At 38.7% G+C, this 25,947-nt stretch overlaps 1 protein-coding gene and 1 long non-coding RNA gene across 3 annotated transcripts in view; both read right to left on the minus strand.

The window, feature by feature from the left end:
* Nucleotides 1–333: 333 nt before the first annotated feature.
* The window catches only part of LOC126744803 (paired mesoderm homeobox protein 2-like), a 63,136-nt gene continuing 37,522 nt past the window's right edge, over nt 334–25,947 (minus strand). For both annotated transcript variants that reach the window (XM_050452365.1, XM_050452366.1), the window contains exon 3: nt 334–814. In XM_050452365.1, coding sequence (XP_050308322.1) covers nt 455–814 — 360 coding nt within the window. In that variant the 3' untranslated portion in view covers nt 334–454. The remainder of the gene's footprint in view (nt 815–25,947) is intronic.
* LOC126744808 (uncharacterized) lies at nt 1,865–20,361 on the minus strand. Its single transcript, XR_007663309.1, has 3 exons — nt 20,277–20,361; nt 11,797–12,094; nt 1,865–1,953 (listed from the first exon to the last, which is right to left on the minus strand). It is a non-coding gene; the product is annotated as an uncharacterized LOC126744808 (long non-coding RNA).

Genomic DNA, 25,947 nt, shown 5'->3' on the forward strand with positions numbered 1-25,947 from the left:
GAGGACCAAAATGAGCTCTATTACATCCATTCTGAATTTTCATTATTAAGGCAATCGGGCTTAAACAGTAGCAATGACTCCACAGAAAGCTTTAAAATACTCAACACATTTCACTATTCTCTATGTTACTGTAAAAATAAAAAGGTAAAGTAAGAGATGACCAGTCCAAATACTCATATAGAGTATTCAACCTACTCATATTCTCTTATTGAAAATTGTGCTTTGCGATATAAAAAAGTCTTTCCAGAGGGGATTGTCCTGGACTCTTCAAATAGACCCCCTTTCAAAAAATAATATCTAGATCCGTCCTTAAAATCAAATAAAACAAATAGCCAAATATGTAAAATTTATATACTAAAAGTGAACATGCCTAACAATCTAGAAGTACTAAAAATTAATTTCTATATTATAAATATTAATAATTAACACAATCCCAACAAAATAACCTCTAAAACTACGGGGGCGGCGGCGGACTGCAATCCCTCGAGCTCGCGTCCGGTTCCGCCTTCAGTTTTTCGCTCGCAATCCCGAATTTGGCGGCACTTTCCGCCAACGCGAACCTCGTCATCAGATACGCCTGGATGTTCGGGACCGCGGCGGCCATTTGGTTGTGCACCCACGGGAATGTCAGGGAAGAATTCGCGTAGCTCGAGGGAATCTGGACCCGGGGCCAGAATGGATCGTTGATCGATGGCATCATGGATGGCACTTGGTACTCCGTAAGTTGATGATCGGGATGAATCAGTACGCTGGTTTCGTGACCCAGGGATTTTTCCCGTTTGCGCCATTTCGCTCGTCTGTTTTGAAACCATACCTGAAACAAACGAAACACATTTAAATATATTTTTATAAAGGAATCTCACTAACTTCGTATCGTGTTATTTTTAAGTTAAAGGGAAAAATTAGCAGGTGAACAGATACGATTCAAATAATGTTAATTAACAGGTCAGTTAAGTTGCCCTTTTCCCACCATTGGATTTCTTTCTCAAAAGGCTAGTGCAGAGACTTTATATTTAACAATTGATGCACAAAAATTTTTAACTGATTTATTTTACAAGTACAGGGTGTCCCATTTTGGGTACTTTTGCGGGATATCTCCACAAATTGGCATCAAAAATGCCATATCTCGGCTATCGTAAACGCTACGACTTAACGGATGGTCTCGTTGGATTCAGAAGGACGAAATTAAGACAAAACCGTTGAAATTTTCCCGATAGCTCCCATTGAAGCCGAGATGTCGGCCTTTAAACTTTGGGTTTTTTCATTTTTCGGGTATACCTCCCCGTTTGGATTTTTTTCAGAATTTTTTTTTTCGAATTCGGACTAACTATACCAGCGGATTGTTCTCATCAAGTAGATCACGAAAATACCGGGTTATAAGGAAATCCGAGCAGAACTAAGAAATCGAGTATTTTTTCGACCTCGTTACCGTTGGAATTTTCCCGATAGCTCCCATAGAAGTCGAGATATCGGCCTTCAAAGTTTGGGTTTTTTCATTATTCGGGTATACCCCCCCGTTTGGATTTTTATCAGAAAAATATTTTTTTTCGAATTCGAACTAACTATACCAGCGGATTGCTTTCATCAAGTAGATCACGAAAATACCGGGTTATAACAGGATTCGATCAGAAATAAAGGACTGAGAGCACTTTGAAAATTTGGAAATTGTCACTTTTTGACCTCGTTTTTGAGGCCAAAAATGGGCATCAAAAATGCAATATCTCGGCTATCGTATAAGCTACGACCTTGCGGATGGTCTCGTTGGATTCAGAAGGACGAAACTAAGACAAAACCGTTGGAATTTTCCCGATAGCTCCCATAGAAGCCAAGATATAGGCCCTCAAAGTTTGGGTTTCTTCATTTTTCGGGTATACCCCCCCGTATCGAATTTTTCACCAAAAATTGATTTTTTTCGAATTTGAATTAACTATACCAGCGGCTTGTTCCCATCACCTACAACACGAAAACACCGGGTTATAATGAGTTTCGATAAAAACTAAGGAAATTATAGCACTTTGAAAATGCGAAAAATCGATTTTCTTTAAACCGAAAAATTGCTTTAGAAACCCATATCAGCGGCTTATTCCCATCACCTACATTACGAAAACACCGGGTTATAACGGACTTCGACCAGAACAAGTGGAATTATAGCTCTTTGAAAATTCGGAAAAAAGTCAATTTTTTACCCCGTTTTTGAGCCCAAAAATGGGCTACAAAAATGCGAGATCTCAGCTAATATAGAAGCTACGACCTTGCGGATGGTCTCGTTGGATTCAGAAGGACGAAACTAAGACAAAACCGTTGGAATTTTCCCGATAGCTCCCATAGAAGCCAAGATATAGGCCTTCAAAGTTTGGGTTTCTTCATTTTTCGGGTATGTCCCCCCGTATCGAATTTTTCACCAAAAATTGATTTTTTTCGAATTTGAATTAACTACACCAGCGGCTTGTTCCCATCACCTACAACACGAAAACACCGGGTTATAATGAGTTTCGATAAAAACTAAGGGAATTATAGCACTTTGAAAATGCGAAAAATCGATTTTTTTTAAACCCAAAAATAGCTACAGAAACCCCTATCAGTGGCTTATTCCCATCACCTACATTACTAAAACACCGGGTTATAACGGAATTCGACCAGAACAAGTGGAATTATAGCTCTTTGAAAATTCGGAAAAAAGTCAATTTTTTACCCCGTTTTTGAGCCCAAAAATGGGCTACAAAAATGCGAGATCTCGGCTAATATGGAAGCTACGACCTTGCGGATGGTCTCGTTGGATTCAGAAGGACGAAACTAAGACAAAACCGTTGGAATTTTCCCGATAGCTCCCAGAGAAGCCAAGATATAGGCCTTCAAAGTTTGGGTTTCTTCATTTTTCGGGTATACCCCCCCGTATCGAATTTTTCACCAAAAATTGATTTTTTTTGAATTTGGATTAACTATACCAGTGGCTTGTTCCCATCACCTACAACACGAAAACACCGGGTTATAATGAGTTTCGATAAAAACTAAGGGAATTATAGCACTTTGAAAATGCGAAAAATCGATTTTCTTTAAACCCAAAAATTGCTTTAGAAACCCCTATCAGCGGCTTATTCCCATCACCTACATTACGAAAACACCGGGTTATAACAAAATTCGACCAGAACAAGTGGAATTATAGCTCTTTGAAAATTCGGAAAAAAGTCAATTTTTTACCCCGTTTTTGAGCCCAAAAATGGGCTACAAAAATGCGAGATCTCAGCTAATGTGGAAGCTACGACCTTGCGGATGGTCTCGTTGGATTCAAAAGGACGAAACTAAGACAAAACCGTTGGAATTTTCCCGATAGCTCCCATAGAAGCCAAGATATAGGCCTTCAAAGTTTGGGTTTCTTCATTTTTCGGGTATGTCCCCCCGTATCGAATTTTTCACCAAAAATTGATTTTTTTCGAATTTGAATTAACTACACCAGCGGCTTGTTCCCATCACCTACAACACGAAAACACCGGGTTATAATGAGTTTCGATAAAAACTAAGGGAATTATAGCACTTTGAAAATGCGAAAAATCGATTTTTTTTAAACCCAAAAATAGCTACAGAAACCCCTATCAGCGGCTTATTCCCATCACCTACATTACGAAAACACCGGGTTATAACGGAATTCGACCAGAACAAGTGGAATTATAGCTCTTTGAAAATTCGGAAAAAAGTCAATTTTTTACCCCGTTTTTGAGCCCAAAAATGGGCTACAAAAATGCGAGATCTCGGCTAATATGGAAGCTACGACCTTGCGGATGGTCTCGTTGGATTCAGAAGGACGAAACTAAGACAAAACCGTTGGAATTTTCCCGATAGCTCCCAGAGAAGCCAAGATATAGGCCTTCAAAGTTTGGGTTTCTTCATTTTTCGGGTATACCCCCCCGTATCGAATTTTTCACCAAAAATTGATTTTTTTTGAATTTGGATTAACTATACCAGTGGCTTGTTCCCATCACCTACAACACGAAAACACCGGGTTATAATGAGTTTCGATAAAAACTAAGGGAATTATAGCACTTTGAAATGCGAAAAATCGATTTTCTTTAAACCCAAAAATTGCTTTAGAAACCCCTATCAGCGGCTTATTCCCATCACCTACATTACGAAAACACCGGGTTATAACAAAATTCGACCAGAACAAGTGGAATTATAGCTCTTTGAAAATTCGGAAAAAAGTCAATTTTTTACCCCGTTTTTGAGCCCAAAAATGGGCTACAAAAATGCGAGATCTCAGCTAATGTGGAAGCTACGACCTTGCGGATGGTCTCGTTGGATTCAAAAGGACGAAACTAAGACAAAACCGTTGGAATTTTCCCGATAGCTCCCATAGAAGCCAAGATATAGGCCTTCAAAGTTTGGGTTTCTTCATTTTTCGGGTATACCCCCCCGTATCGAATTTTTCACCAAAAATTGATTTTTTTTGAATTTGAATTAACTATACCAGTGGCTTGTTCCCATCACCTACAACACAAAAACACCGGGTTATAATGAGTTTCGATAAAAACTAAGGAAATTATAGCACTTTGAAAATGCGAAAAATCGATTTTCTTTAAACCCAAAAATTGCTTTAGAAACCCCTATCAGCGGCTTATTCCCATCACCTACATTACGAAAACACCGGGTTATAACGGAATTCGACCAGAACAAGTGGAATTATAGCTCTTTGAAAATTCGGAAAAAAGTTAATTTTTTACCCCGTTTTTGAGCCCAAAAATGGGCTACAAAAATGCAAGATCTCAGCTAATAAGGAAGCTACGACCTTGCGGATGGTCTCGTTGGATTCAGAAGGACGAAACTAAGACAAAATCGTTGGAATTTTCCCGATAGCTCCCATAGAAGCCAAGATATAGGCCTTCAAAGTTTGGGTTCCTTCATTTTTCGGGTATACCCCCCCGTATCGAATTTTTCACCAAAAATTGATTTTTTTCGAATTTGAATTAACTACACCAGCGGCTTGTTCCCATCACCTACAACACGAAAACACCGGGTTATAATGAGTTTCGATAAAAACTAAGGGAATTATAGCACTGAAAATGCGAAAAATCGATTTTCTTTAAACCCAAAAATAGCTACAGAAACCCCTATCAGCGACTTATTCTTATCACCTACATTACAAAAACACCGGGTTATAACAGAATTCGACCAGAACAAGTGGAATTATAGCTCTTTGAAAATTCGGAAAAAAGTCAATTTTTTACCCCGTTTTTGAGCCCAAAAATGGGCTACAAAAATGCGAGATCTCAGCTAATATGGAAGCTACGACCTTGCGGATAGTCTCGTTGGATTCAGAAGGACGAAACTAAGACAAAACCGTTGGAATATTCCCGATAGCTCCCATAGAAGCCAAGATATAGGCCTTCAAAGTTTGGGTTTCTTCATTTTTCGGGTATACCCCCCCGTATCGAATTTTTCACCAAAAATTGATTTTTTTCGAATTTGAATTAACTACACCAGCGGCTTGTTCCCATCACCTACAACACGAAAACACCGGGTTATAATGAGTTTCGATAAAAACTAAGGGAATTATAGCACTTTGAAAATGCGAAAAATCGATTTTTTTTAAACCCAAAAATAGCTACAGAAACCCCTATCAGCGGCTTATTCCCATCACCTACATTACGAAAACACCGGGTTATAACGGAATTCGACCAGAACAAGTGGAATTATAGCTCTTTGAAAATTCGGAAAAAAGTCAATTTTTTACCCCGTTTTTGAGCCCAAAAATGGGCTACAAAAATGCGAGATCTCGGCTAATATGGAAGCTACGACCTTGCGGATGGTCTCGTTGGATTCAGAAGGACGAAACTAAGACAAAACCGTTGGAATTTTCCCGATAGCTCCCAGAGAAGCCAAGATATAGGCCTTCAAAGTTTGGGTTTCTTCATTTTCGGGTATACCCCCCCGTATCGAATTTTTCACCAAAAATTGATTTTTTTTGAATTTGGATTAACTATACCAGTGGCTTGTTCCCATCACCTACAACACGAAAACACCGGGTTATAATGAGTTTCGATAAAAACTAAGGGAATTATAGCACTTTGAAAATGCGAAAAATCGATTTTCTTTAAACCCAAAAATTGCTTTAGAAACCCCTATCAGCGGCTTATTCCCATCACCTACATTACGAAAACACCGGGTTATAACAAAATTCGACCAGAACAAGTGGAATTATAGCTCTTTGAAAATTCGGAAAAAAGTCAATTTTTTACCCCGTTTTTGAGCCCAAAAATGGGCTACAAAAATGCGAGATCTCAGCTAATGTGGAAGCTACGACCCTTGCGGATGGTCTCGTTGGATTCAAAAGGACGAAACTAAGACAAAACCGTTGGAATTTTCCCGATAGCTCCCATAGAAGCCAAGATATAGGCCTTCAAAGTTTGGGTTTCTTCATTTTTCGGGTATACCCCCCCGTATCGAATTTTTCACCAAAAATTGATTTTTTTTGAATTTGAATTAACTATACCAGTGGCTTGTTCCCATCACCTACAACACAAAAACACCGGGTTATAATGAGTTTCGATAAAAACTAAGGAAATTATAGCACTTTGAAAATGCGAAAAATCGATTTTCTTTAAACCCAAAAATTGCTTTAGAAACCCCTATCAGCGGCTTATTCCCAACTCTCACGAGATGTGTAAACACCGGGTTATAACGGAATTCGACCAGAACAAGTGGAATTATAGCTCTTTGAAAATTCGGAAAAAAGTTAATTTTTTACCCCCGTTTTTGAGCCCAAAAATGGGCTACAAAAATGCAAGATCTCAGCTAATAAGGAAGCTACGACCTTGCGGATGGTCTCGTTGGATTCAGAAGGACGAAACTAAGACAAAATCGTTGGAATTTTCCCGATAGCTCCCATAGAAGCCAAGATATAGGCCTTCAAAGTTTGGGTTCCTTCATTTTTCGGGTATACCCCCCCGTATCGAATTTTTCACCAAAAATTGATTTTTTTCGAATTTGAATTAACTACACCAGCGGCTTGTTCCCATCACCTACAACACGAAAACACCGGGTTATAATGAGTTTCGATAAAAACTAAGGGAATTATAGCACTGAAAATGCGAAAAATCGATTTTCTTTAAACCCAAAAATAGCTACAGAAACCCCTATCAGCGACTTATTCTTATCACCTACATTACAAAAACACCGGGTTATAACAGAATTCGACCAGAACAAGTGGAATTATAGCTCTTTGAAAATTCGGAAAAAAGTCAATTTTTTACCCCGTTTTTGAGCCCAAAAATGGGCTACAAAAATGCGAGATCTCAGCTAATATGGAAGCTACGACCTTGCGGATAGTCTCGTTGGATTCAGAAGGACGAAACTAAGACAAAACCGTTGGAATTTTCCCGATAGCTCCCATAGAAGCCAAGATATAGGCCTTCAAAGTTTGGGTTTCTTCATTTTTCGGGTATACCCCCCCGTATCGAATTTTTCACCAAAAATTGATTTTTTTCGAATTTGAATTAACTATACCAGCGGCTTGTTCCCATCACCTACAACACGAAAACACCGGGTTATAATGAGTTTCGATAAAAACTAAGGGAATTATAGCACTTTGAAAATGCGAAAAATCGATTTTCTTTAAACCCAAAAATTGCTTTAGAAACCCCTATCAGCGGCTTATTCCCATCACCTACATTACGAAAACACCGGGTTATAACGGAATTCGACCAGAACAAGTGGAATTATAGCTCTTTGAAAATTCGGAAAAAAGTCAATTTTTTACCCCGTTTTTGTTCCCAAAAATGGGCTACAAAAATGCGAGATCTCAGCTAATAGAGAAGCTACGACCTTGCGGATGGTCTCGTTGGATTCAGAAGGACGAAACTAAGACAAAACCGTTGGAATTTTCCCGATAGCTCCCATAGAAGCCAAGATATAGGCCTTCAAAGTTTGGGTTTCTTCATTTTTCGGGTATACCCCCCCGTATCGAATTTTTCACCAAAAATTGATTTTTTCGAATTTGAATTAACTATACCAGTGGCTTGTTCCCATCACCTACAACACGAAAACACCGGGTTATAATGAGTTTCGATAAAAACTAAGGGAATTATAGCACTTTGAAAATGCGAAAAATCGATTTTTTTTTAAACCCAAAAATAGCTACAGAAACCCCTATCAGCGGCTTATTCCCATCACCTACATTACGAAAACACCGGGTTATAACGGAATTCGACCAGAACAAGTGGAATTATAGCTCTTTGAAAATTCGGAAAAAAGTCAATTTTTTACCCCGTTTTTGAGCCCAAAAATGGGCTACAAAAATGCGAGATCTCAGCTAATAGGGAAGCTACGACCTTGCGGATGGTCTCGTTGGATTCAGAAGGACGAAACTAAGACAAAAACCGTTGGAATTTTCCCGATAGCTCCCATAAAAGCCAAGATATAGGCCTTCAAAGTTTGGGTTTCTTCATTTTTCGGGTATACCCCCCCGTATCGAATTTTTCACCAAAAAATTGTTTTTTTTTTGAATTTGAATTAACTATACCAGTGGCTTGTTCCCATCACCTACAACACGAAAACACCGGGTTATAATGAGTTTCGATAAAAACTAAGGGAATTATAGCACTTTGAAAATGCGAAAAATCGATTTTTTTTAAACCCAAAAATAGCTACAGAAACCCCTATCAGCGGCTTATTCCCATCACCTACATTACGAAAACACCGGGTTATAACGGAATTCGACCAGAACAAGTGGAATTATAGCTCTTTGAAAATTCGGAAAAAAGTCAATTTTTTACCCCCGTTTTTGAGCCCAAAAATGGGCTACAAAAATGCGAGATCTCAGCTAATATGGAAGCTACGACCTTGCGGATGGTCTCGTTGGATTCAGAAGGACGAAACTAAGACAAAACCGTTGGAATTTTCCCGATAGCTCCCAGAGAAGCCAAGATATAGGCCTTCAAAGTTTGGGTTTCTTCATTTTTCGGGTATACCCCCCCGTATCGAATTTTTCACCAAAAATTGATTTTTTTCGAATTTGAATTAACTACACCAGCGGCTTGTTCCCATCACCTACAACACGAAAACACCGGGTTATAACGGAATTCGACCAGAATAAGTGGAATTATAGCTCTTTGAAAATTCGGAAAAAAGTCAATTTTTTACCCCGTTTTTGAGCCCAAAAATGGGCTACAAAAATGCGAGATCTCAGCTAATAGGGAAGCTACGACCTTGCGGATGGTCTCGTTAAAATTAGAAGGACGAAACTAAGACAAAACCGTTGGAATTTTCCCGATAGCTCCCATAGAAGCCAAGATATAGGCCTTCAAAGTTTGGGTTTCTTCATTTTTCGGGTATACCCCCCCGTATCGAATTTTTCACCAAAAATTGATTTTTTTCGAATTTGAATTAACTACACCAGCGGCTTGTTCCCATCACTTACAACACGAAAACACCGGGTTATAATGAGTTTCGATAAAAACTAAGGGAATTATAGCACTTTGAAAATGCGAAAAATCGATTTTCTTTAAACCCAAAAATTGCTTTAGAAACCCCTATCAGCGGCTTATTCCCATCACCTACATTACGAAAACACCGGGTTATAACGGAATTCGACCAGAACAAGTGGAATTATAGCTCTTTGAAAATTCGGAAAAAAGTTAATTTTTTACCCCGTTTTTGAGCCCAAAAATGGGCTACAAAAATGCAAGATCTCAGCTAATAAGGAAGCTACGACCTTGCGGATGGTCTCGTTGGATTCAGAAGGACGAAACTAAGACAAAATCGTTGGAATTTTCCCGATAGCTCCCATAGAAGCCAAGATATAGGCCTTCAAAGTTTGGGTTTCTTCATTTTTCGGGTATACCCCCCCCGTATCGAATTTTTCACCAAAAATTGATTTTTTTCGAATTTGAATTAACTACACCAGCGGCTTGTTCCCATCACCTACAACACGAAAACACCGGGTTATAATGAGTTTCGATAAAAACTAAGGGAATTATAGCACTTTGAAAATGCGAAAAATCGATTTTCTTTAAACCCAAAAATAGCTACAGAAACCCCTATCAGCGACTTATTCTTATCACCTACATTACAAAAACACCGGGTTATAACAGAATTCGACCAGAACAAGTGGAATTATAGCTCTTTGAAAATTCGGAAAAAAGTCAATTTTTTACCCCGTTTTTGAGCCCAAAAATGGGCTACAAAAATGCGAGATCTCAGCTAATAGAGAAGCTACGACCTTGCGGATGGTCTCGTTGGATTCAGAAGGACGAAACTAAGACAAAACCGTTGGAATTTTCCCGATAGCTCCCATAGAAGCCAAGATATAGGCCTTCAAAGTTTGGGTTTCTTCATTTTTCGGGTATACCCCCCCGTATCGAATTTTTCACCAAAAATTGATTTTTTTCGAATTTGAATTAACTACACCAGCGGCTTGTTCCCATCACCTACAACACGAAAACACCGGGTTATAACGGAATTCGACCAGAACAAGTGGAATTATAGCTCTTTGAAAATTCGGAAAAAAGTCAATTTTTTACCCCGTTTTTGAGCCCAAAAATGGGCTACAAAAATGCGAGATCTCAGCTAATAGGGAAGCTACGACCTTGCGGATGGTCCCGTTGGATTCAGAAGGACGAAACTAAGACAAAACCGTTGGAATTTTCCCGATAGCTCCCATAAAAGCCAAGATATAGGCCTTCAAAGTTTGGGTTTCTTCATTTTTCGGGTATACCCCCCCGTATCGAATTTTTCACCAAAAATTGATTTTTTTTGAATTTGAATTAACTATACCAGTGGCTTGTTCCCATCACCTACAACACGAAAACACCGGGTTATAATGAGTTTCGATAAAAACTAAGGGAATTATAGCACTTTGAAAATGCGAAAAATCGATTTTTTTTAAACCCAAAAATAGCTACAGAAACCCCTATCAGCGGCTTATTCCCATCACCTACATTACGAAAACACCGGGTTATAACGGAATTCGACCAGAACAAGTGGAATTATAGCTCTTTGAAAATTCGGAAAAAAGTCAATTTTTTACCCCGTTTTTGAGCCCAAAAATGGGCTACAAAAATGCGAGATCTCAGCTAATAGGGAAGCTACGACCTTGCGGATGGTCTCGTTAAAATTAGAAGGACGAAACTAAGACAAAACCGTTGGAATTTTCCCGATAGCTCCCATAGAAGCCAAGATATAGGCCTTCAAAGTTTGGGTTTCTTCATTTTTCGGGTATACCCCCCCGTATCGAATTTTTCACCAAAAATTGATTTTTTTCGAATTTGAATTAACTACACCAGCGGCTTGTTCCCATCACCTACAACACGAAAACACCGGGTTATAATGAGTTTCGATAAAAACCAAGGGAATTATAGCACTTTGAAAATGCGAAAAATCGATTTTCTTTAAACCCAAAAATAGCTACAGAAACCCCTATCAGCAGCTTATTCTTATCACCTACATTACGAAAACACCGGGTTATAACAGAATTCGACCAGAACAAGTGGAATTATAGCTCTTTGAAAATTCGGAAAAAAGTCAATTTTTTACCCCGTTTTTGAGCCCAAAAATGGGCTACAAAAATGCGAGATCTTAGCTTATATGGAAGCTACGACCTTGCGGATAGTCTCGTTGGATTCAGAAGGACGAAACTAAGACAAAACCGTTGGAATTTTCCCGATAGCTCCCATAGAAGCCAAGATATAGGCCTTCAAAGTTTGGGTTTCTTCATTTTTCGGGTATACCCCCCCGTATCGAATTTTTCACCAAAAATTGATTTTTTTCGAATTTGAATTAACTACACCAGCGGCTTGTTCCCATCACCTACAACACGAAAACACCGGGTTATAATGAGTTTCGATAAAAACTAAGGGAATTATAGCACTTTGAAAATGCGAAAAATCGATTTTCTTTAAACCCAAAAATTGCTTTAGAAACCCCTATCAGCGGCTTATTCCCATCACCTACATTACGAAAACACCGGGTTATAACGGAATTCGACCAGAACAAGTGGAATTATAGCTCTTTGAAAATTCGGAAAAAAGTCAATTTTTTACCCCGTTTTTGAGCCCAAAAATGGGCTACAAAAATGCGAGATCTCAGCTAATATGGAAGCTACGACCTTGCGGATGGTCTCGTTGGATTCAGAAGGACGAAACTAAGACAAAACCGTTGGAATTTTCCCGATAGCTCCCATAGAAGCCAAGATATAGGCCTTCAAAGTTTGGGTTTCTTCATTTTTCGGGTATACCCCCCCGTATCGAATTTTTCACCAAAAATTGATTTTTTTCGAATTTGAATTAACTACACCAGCGGCTTGTTCCCATCACCTACAACACGAAAACACCGGGTTATAATGAGTTTCGATAAAAACCAAGGGAATTATAGCACTTTGAAAATGCGAAAAATCGATTTTCTTTAAACCCAAAAATAGCTACAGAAACCCCTATCAGCGGCTTATTCTTATCACCTACATTACGAAAACACCGGGTTATAACAGAATTCGACCAGAACAAGTGGAATTATAGCTCTTTGAAAATTCGGAAAAAAGTCAATTTTTTACCCCGTTTTTGAGCCCAAAAATGGGCTACAAAAATGAGAGATCTTAGCTTATATGGAAGCTACGACCTTGCGGATAGTCTCGTTGGATTCAGAAGGACGAAACTAAGACAAAACCGTTGGAATTTTCCCGATAGCTCCCATAGAAGCCAAGATATAGGCCTTCAAAGTTTGGGTTTCTTCATTTTTCGGGTATACCCCCCCGTATCGAATTTTTCACCAAAAATTGATTTTTTTTGAATTTGAATTAACTATACCAGTGGCTTGTTCCCATCACCTAGAACACGAAAACACCGGGTTATAATGAGTTTCGATAAAAACTAAGGGAATTATAGCACTTTGAAAATGCGAAAAATCAATTTTTTTTAAACCCAAAAATAGCTACAGAAACCCCTATCAGCGGCTTATTCCCATCACCTACATTACGAAAACACCGGGTTATAACGGAATTCGACCAGAACAAGTGGAATTATAGCTCTTTGAAAATTCGGAAAAAAGTCAATTTTTTACCCCGTTTTTGAGCCCAAAAATGGGCTACAAAAATGCGAGATCTCAGCTAATATGGAAGCTACGACCTTGCGGATGGTCTCGTTGGATTCAGAAGGACGAAACTAAGACAAAACCGTTGGAATTTTCCCGATAGCTCCCATAGAAGCCAAGATATAGGCCTTCAAAGTTTGGGTTTCTTCATTTTTCGGGTATACCCCCCCGTATCGAATTTTTCACCAAAAATTGATTTTTTTCGAATTTGAATTAACTACACCAGCGGCTTGTTTCCATCACCTACAACACGAAAACACCGGGTTATAATGAGTTTCGATAAAAACCAAGGGAATTATAGCACTTTGAAAATGCGAAAAATCGATTTTCTTTAAACCCAAAAATAGCTACAGAAACCCCTATCAGCGGCTTATTCTTATCACCTACATTACGAAAACACCGGGTTATAACAGAATTCGACCAGAACAAGTGGAATTATAGCTCTTTGAAAATTCGGAAAAAAGTCAATTTTTTACCCCGTTTTTGAGCCCAAAAATGGGCTACAAAAATGCGAGATCTTAGCTTATATGGAAGCTACGACCTTGCGGATAGTCTCGTTGGATTCAGAAGGACGAAACTAAGACAAAACCGTTGGAATTTTCCCAATAGCTCCCATAGAAGCCAAGATATAGGCCTTCAAAGTTTGGGTTTCTTCATTTTTCGGGTATACCCCCCCGTATCGAATTTTTCACCAAAAATTGATTTTTTTTGAATTTGAATTAACTATACCAGTGGCTTGTTCCCATCACCTAGAACACGAAAACACCGGGTTATAATGAGTTTCGATAAAAACTAAGGGAATTATAGCACTTTGAAAATGCGAAAAATCGATTTTTTTTAAACCCAAAAATAGCTACAGAAACCCCTATCAGCGGCTTATTCCCATCACCTACATTACGAAAACACCGGATTATAACGGAATTCGACCAGAACAAGTGGAATTATAGCTCTTTGAAAATTCGGAAAAAAGTCAATTTTTTACCCCGTTTTTGAGCCCAAAAATGGGCTACAAAAATGAGAGATCTCAGCTAATATGGAAGCTACGACCTTGCGGATGGTCTCGTTGGATTCAGAAGGACGAAACTAAGACAAAACCGTTGGAATTTTCCCGACAGCTCCCATAGAAGCCAAGATATAGGCCTTCAAAGTTTGGGTTTCTTCATTTTTCGGGTATACCCCCCCGTATCGAATTTTTCACCAAAAATTGATTTTTTTTGAATTTGAATTAACTATACCAGTGGCTTGTTCCCATCACCTAGAACACGAAAACACCGGGTTATAATGAGTTTCGATAAAAACTAAGGGAATTATAGCACTTTGAAAATGCGAAAAATCGATTTTTTTTAAACCCAAAAATAGCTACAGAAACCCCTATCAGCGGCTTATTCCCATCACCTACATTACGAAAACACCGGGTTATAACGGAATTCGACCAGAACAAGTGGAATTATAGCTCTTTGAAAATTCGGAAAAAAGTCAATTTTTTACCCCGTTTTTGAGCCCAAAAATGGGCTACAAAAATGAGAGATCTCAGCTAATATGGAAGCTACGACCTTGCGGATGGTCTCGTTCGATTCAGAAGGACGAAACTAAGACAAAACCGTTGGAATTTTCCCGATAGCTCCCATAGAAGCCAAGATATAGGCCTTCAAAGTTTGGGTTTCTTCATTTTTCGGGTATACCCCCCCGTATCGAATTTTTCACCAAAAATTGATTTTTTTTGAATTTGAATTAACTATACCAGTGGCTTGTTCCCATCACCTAGAACACGAAAACACCGGGTTATAATGAGTTTCGATAAAAACTAAGGGAATTATAGCACTTTGAAAATGCGAAAAATCGATTTTTTTTAAACCCAAAAATAGCTACAGAAACCCCTATCAGCGGCTTATTCCCATCACCTACATTACGAAAACACCGGGTTATAACGGAATTCGACCAGAACAAGTGGAATTATAGCTCTTTGAAAATTCGGAAAAAAGTCAATTTTTTACCCCGTTTTTGAGCCCAAAAATGGGCTACAAAAATGAGAGATCTCAGCTAATATGGAAGCTACGACCTTGCGGATGGTCTCGTTGGATTCAGAAGGACGAAACTAAGACAAAACCGTTGGAATTTTCCCGACAGCTCCCATAGAAGCCAAGATATAGGCCTTCAAAGTTTGGGTTTCTTCATTTTTCGGGTATACCCCCCCGTATCGAATTTTTCACCAAAAATTGATTTTTTTCGAATTTGAATTAACTACACCAGCGGCTTGTTCCCATCACCTACAACACGAAAACACCGGGTTATAACGGAATTCGACCAGAACAAGTGGAATTATAGCTCTTTGAAAATTCGGAAAAAAGTCAATTTTTTACCCCGTTTTTGAGCCCAAAAATGGGCTACAAAAATGCGAGATCTCAGCTAATAGGGAAGCTACGACCTTGCGGATGGTCTCGTTAAAATTAGAAGGACGAAACTAAGACAAAACCGTTGGAATTTTCCCGATAGCTCCCATAGAAGCCAAGATATAGGCCTTCAAAGTTTGGGTTTCTTCATTTTTCGGGTATACCCCCCCGTATCGAATTTTTCACCAAAAATTGATTTTTTTCGAATTTGAATTAACTACACCAGCGGCTTGTTCCCATCACCTACAACACGAAAACACCGGGTTATAATGAGTTTCGATAAAAACTAAGGGAATTATAGCACTTTGAAAATGCGAAAAATCGATTTTCTTTAAACCCAAAAATGGCTACAGAAACCCCTATCAGCGGCTTATTCCCATCACCTACATTACAAAAACACCGGGTTATAACGGAATTCGACCAGAATAAGTGGAATTATAGCTCTTTGAAAATTCGGAAAAAAGTCAATTTTTTACCCCGTTTTTGAGCCCAAAAATGGGCTACAAAAATGCGAGATCTCAGCTAATATAGAAGCTACGACCTTGCGGATATTCTCGTTGGATTCAGAAGGACGAAACTAAGACAAAACCGTTGGAATTTTCCCGATAGCTCCCATAGAAGCCAAGATATAGGCCTTCAAAGTTTGGGTTTCTTCATTTTTCGGGTATACCCCCCCGTATCGAAATTTTCACCAAAAACTGATTTTTTTCGAATTTGAATTAACTACACCAGCGGCTTGTTCCCATCACCTACAACACGAAAACACCGGGTTATAATGAGTTTCGATAAAAACTAAGGGAATTATAGCACTTTGAAAATGCGAAAAATCGATTTTCTTTAAACCCAAAAATAGCTACAGAAACCCCTATCAGCGGCTTATTCCCATCACCTACATTACGAAAACACCGGGTTATAACGGAATTCGACCAGAACAAGTGGAATTATAGCTCTTTGAAAATTCGGAAAAAAGTCAATTTTTTACCCCGTTTTTGAGCCCAAAAATGGGCTACAAAAATACGAGATCTCAGCTAATATGAAAGCTACGACCTTGCGGATGGTCTCGTTGGATTCAGAAGGACGAAACTAAGACAAAACCGTTGGAATTTTCCCGATAGCTCCCATAGAAGCCAAGATATAGGCCTTCAAAATTTGGGTTTCTTCATTTTTCGGGTATACCCCCCCGTATCGAATTTTTCACCAAAAATTGATTTTTTTCGAATTTGAATTAACTACACCAGCGGCTTGTTCCCATCACCTACAACACGAAAACACCGGGTTATAACGGAATTCGACCAGAACAAGTGGAATTATAGCTCTTTGAAAATTCGGAAAAAAGTCAATTTTTTACCCCGTTTTTGAGCCCAAAAATGGGCTACAAAAATGCGAGATCTCAGCTAATAGGGAAGCTACGACCTTGCGGATGGTCTCGTTAAAATTAGAAGGACGAAACTAAGACAAAACCGTTGGAATTTTCCCGATAGCTCCCATAGAAGCCAAGATATAGGCCTTCAAAGTTTGGGTTTCTTCATTTTTCGGGTATACCCCCCCGTATCGAATTTTTCACCAAAAATTGATTTTTTTCGAATTTGAATTAACTACACCAGCGGCTTGTTCCCATCACCTACAACACGAAAACACCGGGTTATAATGAGTTTCGATAAAAACTAAGGGAATTATAGCACTTTGAAAATGCGAAAAATCGATTTTCTTTAAACCCAAAAATTGCTTAAGAAACCCCTATCAGCGGCTTATTCCCATCACCTACATTACGAAAACACCGGGTTATAACGGAATTCGACCAGAACAAGTGGAATTATAGCTCTTTGAAAATTCGGAAAAAAGTCAATTTTTTACCCCGTTTTTGAGCCCAAAAATGGGCTACAAAAATGCGAGATCTCAGCTAATATGAAAGCTACGACCTTGCGGATGGTCTCGTTGGATTCAGAAGGACGAAACTAAGACAAAACCGTTGGAATTTTCCCGATAGCTCCCATAGAAGCCAAGATGTAGGCCTTCAAAGTTTGGGTTTCTTCATTTTTCGGGTATACCCCCCCGTATCGAATTTTTCACCAAAAATTGATTTTTTTCGAATTTGAATTAACTACACCAGCGGCTTGTTCCCATCACCTACAACACGAAAACACCGGGTTATAATGAGTTTCGATAAAAACTAAGGGAATTATAGCACTTTGAAAATGCGAAAAATCGATTTTTTTTTAACCCAAAAATAGCTACAGAAACCCCTATCAGCGGCTTATTCCCATCACCTACATTACGAAAACACCGGGTTATAACGGAATTCGACCAGAACAAGTGGAATTATAGCTCTTTGAAAATTCGGAAAAAAGTCAATTTTTTACCCCGTTTTTGAGCCCAAAAATGGGCTACAAAAATGCGAGATCTCAGCTAATATGAAAGCTACGATCTTGCGGATGGTCTCGTTGGATTCAGAAGGACGAAACTAAGACAAAACCGTTGGAATTTTCCCGATAGCTCCCATAGAAGCCAAGATATAGGCCTTCAAAGTTTGGGTTTCTTCATTTTTCGGGTATACCCCCCCGTATCGAATTTTTCACCAAAAATTGATTTTTTTCGAATTTGAATTAACTACACCAGCGGCTTGTTCCCATCACCTACAACACGAAAACACCGGGTTATAATGAGTTTCGATAAAAACTAAGGGAATTATAGCACTTTGAAAATGCGAAAAATCGATTTTCTTTAAACCCAAAAATTGCTACAGAAACCCCTATCAGCGGCTTATTCCCATCACCTACATTACAAAAACACCGGGTTATAACGCAATTCGGCCAGAATAAGTGGAATTATAGCTCTTTGAAAATTCGGAAAAAAGTCAATTTTTTACCCCGTTTTTGAGCCCAAAAATGGGCTACAAAAATGCGAGATCTCAGCTAATATGGAAGCTACGACCTTGCGGATGGTCTCGTTGGATTCAGAAGGACGAAACTAAGACAAAACCGTTGGAATTTTCCCGATAGCTCCCATAGAAGCCAAGATATAGGCCTTCAAAGTTTGGGTTTCTTCATTTTTCGGGTATACCCCCCCGTATCGAATTTTTCACCAAAAATTGATTTTTTTTGAATTTGAATTAACTATACCAGTGGCTTGTTCCCATCATCTAGAACACGAAAACACCGGGTTATAATGAGTTTCGATAAAAACTAAGGGAATTATAGCACTTTGAAAATGCGAAAAATCGATTTTTTTTAAACCCAAAAATAGCTACAGAAACCCCTATCAGCGGCTTATTCCCATCACCTACATTACGAAAACACCGGGTTATAACGGAATTCGACCAGAACAAGTGGAATTATAGCTCTTTGAAAATTCGGAAAAAAGTCAATTTTTTAACCCGTTTTTGAGCCCAAAAATGGGCTACAAAAATGCGAGATCTCAGCTAATATGAAAGCTACGACCTTGCGGATGGTCTCGTTGGATTCAGAAGGACGAAACTAAGACAAAACCGTTGGAATTTTCCCGATAGCTCCCATAGAAGCCAAGATATAGGCCTTCAAAATTTGGGTTTCTTCATTTTTCGGGTATACCTCCCCGTATCGAATTTTTCACCAAAAATTGATTTTTTTCGAATTTGAATTAACTACACCAGCGGCTTGTTCCCATCACCTACAACACGAAAACACCGGGTTATAACGGAATTCGACCAGAACAAGTGGAATTATAGCTCTTTGAAAATTCGGAAAAAAGTCAATTTTTTACCCCGTTTTTGAGCCCAAAAATGGGCTTCAAAAATGCGAGATCTCAGCTAATAGGGAAGCTACGACCTTGCGGATGGTCTCGTTAAAATTAGAAGGACGAAACTAAGACAAAACCGTTGGAATTTTCCCGATAGCTCCCATAGAAGCCAAGATATAGGCCTTCAAAGTTTGGGTTTCTTCATTTTTCGGGTATACCCCCCCGTATCGAATTTTTCACCAAAAATTGATTTTTTTCGAATTTGAATTAACTACACCAGCGGCTTGTTCCCATCACCTACAACACGAAAACACCGGGTTATAATGAGTTTCGATAAAAACTAAGGGAATTATAGCACTTTGAAAATGCGAAAAATCGATTTTCTTTAAACCCAAAAACAGCTACAGAAACCCCTATCAGCGGCTTATTCCCATCACCTACATTACGAAAACACCGGGTTATAACGGAATTCGACCAGAACAAGTGGAATTATAGCTCTTTGAAAATTCGGAAAAAAGTCAATTTTTTACCCCGTTTTTGAGCCCAAAAATGGGCTACAAAAATGCGAGATCTCAGCTAATATGAAAGCTACGACCTTGCGGATGGTCTCGTTGGATTCAGAAGGACGAAACTAAGACAAAACCGTTGGAATTTTCCCGATAGCTCCCATAGAAGCCAAGATATAGGCCTTCAAAGTTTGGGTTTCTTCATTTTTCGGGTATACCCCCCCGTATCGATTTTTTCACCAAAAATTGATTTTTTTTGAATTTGAATTAACTATACCAGTGGCTTGTTCCCATCACCTAGAACACGAAAACACCGGGTTATAATGAGTTTCGATAAAAACTAAGGGAATTATAGCACTTTGAAAATGCGAAAAATCGATTTTTTTTAAACCCAAAAATAGCTACAGAAACCCCTATCAGCGGCTTATTCCCATCACCTACATTACGAAAACACCGGGTTATAACGGAATTCGACCAGAACAAGTGGAATTATAGCTCTTTGAAAATTCGGAAAAAAGTCAATTTTTTACCCCGTTTTTGAGCCCAAAAATGGGCTACAAAAATGCGAGATCTCAGCTAATATGAAAGCTACGACCTTGCGGATGGTCTCGTTGGATTTAGAAGGACGAAACTAAGACAAAACCGTTGGAATTTTCCCGATAGCTCCCATAGAAGCCAAGATATAGGCCTTCAAAGTTTGGGTTTCTTCATTTTTCGGGTATACCCCCCCGTATCGAATTTTTCACCAAAAATTGATTTTTTTTGAATTTAAATTAACTATACCAGTGGCTTGTTCCCATCACCTACAACACGAAAACACCGGGTTATAATGAGTTTCGATAAAAACTAAGGGAATTATAGCACTTTGAAAATGCGAAAAATCGATTTTCTTTAAACCCAAAAATTGCTTTAGAAACCCCTATCAGCGGCTTATTCCCATCACCTACATTACGAAAACACCGGGTTATAACGGAATTCGACCAGAACAAGTGGAATTATAGCTCTTTCATAATTCGGAAAAAAGTCAATTTTTTACCCCGTTTTTGAGCCCAAAAATGGGCTACAAAAATGCGAGATCTCAGCTAATGTGAAAGCTACGACCTTGCGGATGGTCTCGTTGGATTCAGAAGGACTAAACTAAGACAAAACCGTTGGAATTTTCCCGATAGCTCCCATAGAAGCCAAGATATAGGCCTTCAAAGTTTAGGTTTCTTCATTTTTCGGGTATACCCCCCCGTATCGAATTTTTCATCAAAAATTGATTTTTTTCGAATTTGAATTAACTACACCAGCGGCTTGTTCCCATCACCTACAACACGAAAACACCGGGTTATAATGAGTTTCGATAAAAACTAAGGGAATTATAGCACTTTGAAAATGCGAAAAATCGATTTTCTTTAAACCCAAAAATTGCTTTAGAAACCCCTATCAGCGGCTTATTCCCATCACCTACATTACGAAAACATCGGGTTATAACGGAATTCGACCAGAACAAGTGGAATTATAGCTCTTTGAAAATTCGGAAAAAAGTCAATTTTTTACCCCGTTTTTGAGCCCAAAAATGGGCTACAAAAATGCGAGATCTCAGCTAATATGGAAGCTACGACCTTGCGGATGGTCTCGTTGGATTTAGAAGGACGAAACTAAGACAAAACCGTTGGAATTTTCCCGATAGCTCCCATAGAAGCCAAGATATAGGCCTTCAAAGTTTGGGTTTCTTCATTTTTCGGGTATACCCCCCCGTATCGAATTTTTCACCAAAAATTGATTTTTTTCGAATTTGAATTAACTACACCAGCGGCTTGTTCCCATCACCTACAACACGAAAACACCGGGTTATAATGAGTTTCGATAAAAACTAAGGGAATTATAGCACTTTGAAAATGCGAAAAATCGATTTTTTTTTAACCCAAAAATAGCTACAGAAACCCCTATCAGCGGCTTATTCCCATCACCTACATTACGAAAACACCGGGTTATAACGGAATTCGACCAGAACAAGTGGAATTATAGCTCTTTGAAAATTCGGAAAAAAGTCAATTTTTTACCCCGTTTTTGAGCCCAAAAATGGGCTACAAAAATACGAGATCTCAGCAAATATGGAAGCTACGACCTTGCGGATGGTCTCGTTGGATTCAGAAGGACGAAACTAAGACAAAACCGTTGGAATTTTCCCAATAGCTCCCATAGAAGCCAAGATATAGGCCTTCAAAGTTTGGGTTTCTTCATTTTTCGGGTATACCCCCCCGTATCGAATTTTTCACCAAAAATTGATTTTTTTCGAATTTGAATTAACTATACCAGTGGCTTGTTCCCATCACCTACAACACGAAAACACACTCTCACGAGATGTGTCGACTAGAACAAGTGGAATTATAGCTCTTTGAAAATTCGGAAAAAAGTCAATTTTTTACCCCGTTTTTGAGCCCAAAAATGGGCTACAAAAATGCGAGATCTCAGCTAATATGGAAGCTACGACCTTGCGGATGGTCTCGTTGGATTCAGAAGGACGAAACTAAGACAAAACCGTTGGAATTTTCCCGATAGCTCCCATAGAAGCCAAGATATAGGCCTTCAAAGTTTGGGTTTCTTCATTTTTCGGGTATACCCCCCCGTATCGAATTGTTCACCAAAAATTGATTTTTTTTGAATTTGAATTAACTATACCAGTGGCTTGTTCCCATCACCTACAACACGAAAACACCGGGTTATAATGAGTTTCGATAAAAACTAAGGGAATTATAGCACTTTGAAAATGCGAAAAATCGATTTTCTTTAAACCCAAAAATTGCTTTAGAAACCCCTATCAGCGGCTTATTCCCATCACCTACATTACGAAAACACCGGGTTATAACGGAATTCGACCAGAACAAGTGGAATTATAGCTCTTTGAAAATTCGGAAAAAAGTCAATTTTTTACCCCGTTTTTGAGCCCAAAAATGGGCTACAAAAATGCGAGATCTCAGCTAATATGGAAGCTACGACCTTGCGGATGGTCTCGTTGGATTCAGAAGGACGAAACTAAGACAAAACCGTTGGAATTTTCCCGATAGCTCCCATAGAAGCCAAGATATAGGCCTTCAAAGTTTGGGTTTCTTCATTTTTCGGGTATACCCCCCCGTATCGAATTTTTCACCAAAAATTGATTTTTATTGAATTTGAATTAACTATACCAGGGGCTTGTTCCCATCACCTACAACACGAAAACACCGGGTTATAATGAGTTTCGATAAAAACTAAGGGAATTATAGCACTTTGAAAATGCGAAAAATCGATTTTCTTTAAACCCAAAAATTGCTTTAGAAACCCCTATCAGCGGCTTATTCCCATCACCTACATTACGAAAACACCGGGTTATAACGGAATTCGACCAGAACAAGTGGAATTATAGCTCTTTGAAAATTCGGAAAAAAGTCAATTTTTTACCCCGTTTTTGAGCCCAAAAATGGGCTACAAAAATGCGAGATCTCAGCTATTATGGAAGCTACGACCTTGCGGATGGTCTCGTTGGATTCAGAAGGACGAAACTAAGACAAAACCGTTGGAATTTTCCCGATAGCTCCCATAGAAGCCAAGATATAGGCCTTTAAAGTTTGGGTTTCTTCATTTTTCGGGTATACCCCCCCCGTATCGAATTTTTCACCAAAAATTGATTTTTTTTGAATTTGAATTAACTATACCAGTGGCTTGTTCCCATCACCTACAACACGAAAACACCGGGTTATAATGAGTTTCGATAAAAACTAAGGGAATTATAGCACTTTGAAAATGCGAAAAATCGATTTTCTTTAAACCCAAAAATAGCTACAGAAACCCCTATCAGCGGCTTATTCTTATCACCTACATTACAAAAACACCGGGTTATAACAGAATTCGACCAGAACAAGTGGAATTATATCTCTTTGAAAATTCGGAAAAAAGTCAATTTTTTACCCCGTTTTTGAGCCCAAAAATGGGCTACAAAAATGCGAGATCTCAGCTAATATGGAAGCTACGACCTTGCGGATGGTCTCGTTGGATTCAGAAGGACGAAACTAAGACAAAACCGTTGGAATTTTCCCGATAGCTCCCATAGAAGCCAAGATATAGGCCTTCAAAGTTTGGGTTTCTTCATTTTTCGGGTATACCCCCCCGTATCGAATTTTTCACCAAAAATTGATTTTTTTCGAATTTGAATTAACTATACCAGCGGCTTGTTCCTATCACCTACAACACGAAAACACCGGGTTATAATGAGTTTCGATAAAAACTAAGGGAATTATAGCACTTTGAAAATGCGAAAAATCGATTTTCTTTAAACCCAAAAATTGCTTTAGAAACCCCTATCAGCGGCTTATTCCCATCACCTACATTACGAAAACACCGGGTTATAACGGAATTCGACCAGAACAAGTGGAATTATAGCTCTTTCATAATTCGGAAAAAAGTCAATTTTTTACCCCGTTTTTGAGCCCAAAAATGGGCTACAAAAATGCGAGATCTTAGCTAATATGGAAGCTACGACCTTGCGGATAGTCTCGTTGGATTCAGAAGGACGAAACTAAGACAAAACCGTTGGAATTTTCCCGATAGCTCCCATAGAAGCCAAGATATAGGCCTTCAAAGTTTGGGTTTCTTCATTTTTCGGGTATACCCCCCCGTATCGAATTTTTCACCAAAAATTGATTTTTTTTGAATTTGAATTAACTATACCAGTGGCTTGTTCCCATCACCTACAACACGAAAACACCGGGTTATAATGAGTTTCGATAAAAACTAAGGGAATTATAGCACTTTGAAAATGCGAAAAATCGATTTTCTTTAAACCCAAAAATTGCTTTAGAAACCCCTATCAGCGGCTTATTCCCATCACCACGTTACGAAAACACCGGGTTATAACGGAATTCGACCAGAACAAGTGGAATTATAGCTCTTTGAAAATTCGGAAAAAAGTCAATTTTTTACCCCGTTTTTGATCCCAAAAATGGGCTACAAAAATGCGAGATCTCAGCTAATATGGAAGCTACGACCTTGCGGATGGTCTCGTTGGATTCAGAAGGACAAAACTAAGACAAAACCGTTGGAATTTTCCCGATAGCTCCCATAGAAGCCAAGATATAGGCCTTCAAAGTTTGGGTTTCTTCATTTTTCGGGTATACCCCCCCGTATCGAATTTTTCACCAAAAATTGATTTTTTTCGAATTTGAATTAACTACACCAGCGGCTTGTTCCCATCACCTACAACACGAAAACACCGGGTTATAATGAGTTTCGATAAAAACTAAGGGAATTATAGCACTTTGAAAATGCGAAAAATCGATTTTCTTTAAACCCAAAAATTGCTTTAGAAACCCCTATCAGCGGCTTATTCCCATCACCTACATCACGAAAACACCGGGTTATAACGAAATTCGACCAGAACAAGTGGAATTATAGCTCTTTGAAAATTCGGAAAAAAGTCAATTTTTTACCCCGTTTTTGTGCCCAAAAATGGGCTACAAAAATGCGAGATCTCAGCTAATATGGAAGCTACGACCTTGCGAATGGTCTCGTTGGATTCAGAAGGACGAAACTAAGACAAAACCGTTGGAATTTTCCCGATAGCTCCCATAGAAGCCAAGATATAGGCCTTCAAAGTTTGGGTTTCTTCATTTTTCGGGTATACCCCCCCGTATCGAATTTTTCACCAAAAATTGATTTTTTTTGAATTTGAATTAACTATACCAGTGGCTTGTTCCCATCACCTACAACACGAAAACACCGGGTTATAATGAGTTTCGATAAAAACTAAGGGAATTATAGCACTTTGAAAATGCGAAAAATCGATTTTCTTTAAACCCAAAAATTGCTTTAGAAACCCCTATCAGAGGCTTATTCCCATCACCACGTTACGAAAACACCGGGTTATAACGGAATTCGACCAGAACAAGTGGAATTATAGCTCTTTGAAAATTCGGAAAAAAGTCAATTTTTTACCCCGTTTTTGAGCCCAAAAATGGGCTACAAAAATGCGAGATCTCAGCTAATATGGAAGCTACGACCTTGCGGATGGTCTCGTTGGATTCAGAAGGACAAAACTAAGACAAAACCGTTGGAATTTTCCCGATAGCTCCCATAGAAGCCAAGATATAGGCCTTCAAAGTTTGGGTTTCTTCATTTTTCGGGTATACCCCCCCGTATCGAATTTTTCACCAAAAATTGATTTTTTTCGAATTTGAATTAACTACACCAGCGGCTTGTTCCCATCACCTACAACACGAAAACACCGGGTTATAATGAGTTTCGAT

This window comes from Anthonomus grandis, chromosome 14, assembly GCF_022605725.1.
Source record: "Anthonomus grandis grandis chromosome 14, icAntGran1.3, whole genome shotgun sequence".
NCBI classification, from domain to species: Eukaryota; Metazoa; Arthropoda; class Insecta; order Coleoptera; family Curculionidae; genus Anthonomus; species Anthonomus grandis.